Here is a 1471-nt window from a genome sequence, read left to right as displayed (position 1 = left end):
CAGAAGCTGATCAAATATCAGGTTAAATATCGGTGGGGTGGCCGATGTCCGATATTCAGTTTTAAGGCCGATACCGATTAATTACTTATTTTATAGTATAGAATGATAGAAGGCTTTAAGTGATATTTCTCAAACAAAGAACAATACTTTACATCAGATATGAGAGGAACTGACTAATGCTTCTATTATCTTTATAAGAATTGAGATTTTGGAGGAATTTTGATGCAGTCTTTAATTTTTTGGCTGAAATCTGATTTTTTTTTATAACAAAAATTTTTATCTGGACATCTCTAATAAAGATATGGCTCAAGTAAAAGTAGAAAAGTAGAACTGATTCTAAAACTACATTTTTTTTTTTGTCCAAAAGGTATTTAATTTAACAAGTAGGGATCTTCTAAAGGCAGTCAGCTGCACTAGATTTTATTCAGAGGAATCAATGAAAATACACACCATGCTTTTCAGAGTTTTATTGTATAAATTTGCAGAAACGTGTCACTTTACTTTCACTTGACAATTATGGCTAACTTTGTTTTATCACACAAGATCTCAGTGAAAAAAAACGTAAAGTTGTTTTGATTATAAATTCACCAAAAAGCTCAAGGGGGTTTGAATACTTTTCCAAATGAGCATTTCTCAACAAACAAACCTCAACAAACAAATCTGTTTTCTATCTGGAACTGCAGATGGGAGTAACCGTGCTGTTTCATAGTCTACATTTGGAAGCTATTATCAAGCCCCTGCTGAGATCACATTGTCTCTAAAGCCTCACAAACACACAAAGATACACACACGTCTCCACCAGCTGCACAGGACACCAGATGACGGCCCAAACCCAACAGCTTTCAGACGTCATCACCCAGAGGCACACATCCAGATGCAGTTCACCTTACAGAACGATATCATAGAGTATGAAAACAGATTCTACATGATTCATCTTCAGAGCTGTGACACCGCAGTTCACTGTGACATCTTCCAGCAAGCCTGCCTCGGCCACACTGCCTTTATTGGTAGTGTTTGCAGCCCTGCAAGTCCGTATCTCTTTAAACCATCAGCTGCATCGTGTCTGCTAAGGCGGGATAAAATTTACATGAAGCCCAAACAAAAGTAAAGCTGGAGATATCACATAAAGCCGAGCGTTGGGTTCTTACTGAGTGTCTGTGTGGAGAATCGGAGTCGCTGGCCCTCTTGGCTTTTTGTGCAAGTGATGTCCCAAACCTCAGAGCTTCATACACCGGGTCCACTTTATTCCCACAGGCTTTAAAGCAGAATATCACAAGATATTAAATAAGCTCATGAGCAAACAAATATTAAACTTCCCTCTCAGTCAAGTGTTTTGCCTTTTTTTTTTTTTTTTTACAGAACCATAAAAAAAGAATACTAGATACGTTCTGCATGAAATGTGTAAAATAATTTGGAAGAAATAATGAAAAGCTGAAATAAATACACTAGATAAGTAATTTTTTCCTAAAAT

At 36.7% G+C, this 1471-nt stretch overlaps 1 protein-coding gene across 3 annotated transcripts in view; it reads right to left on the bottom strand.

The window, feature by feature from the left end:
• The window catches only part of stac (SH3 and cysteine rich domain), a 79075-nt gene that overhangs the window by 34535 nt on the left and 43069 nt on the right, over positions 1-1471 (bottom strand). For all 3 annotated transcript variants that reach the window (XR_001481525.1, XM_015385166.1, XM_015385167.1), the window contains one exon: positions 1149-1255. Coding sequence is in view for 2 of the 3 variants with exons in the window: in XM_015385166.1 (XP_015240652.1) it covers positions 1149-1255 (107 nt within the window). In the remaining variant the exon portion in view is untranslated. The remainder of the gene's footprint in view (positions 1-1148; positions 1256-1471) is intronic.

The sequence above is a fragment of the Cyprinodon variegatus genome, unplaced genomic scaffold, assembly GCF_000732505.1.
Source record: "Cyprinodon variegatus isolate N-32 unplaced genomic scaffold, C_variegatus-1.0 Scaffold332, whole genome shotgun sequence".
In the NCBI taxonomy this organism is placed as follows: Eukaryota; Metazoa; Chordata; class Actinopteri; order Cyprinodontiformes; family Cyprinodontidae; genus Cyprinodon; species Cyprinodon variegatus.
The sequence above is the reverse complement of the archived record's forward strand: the minus strand, read 5'-3'. Positions and strand labels throughout refer to the sequence as shown.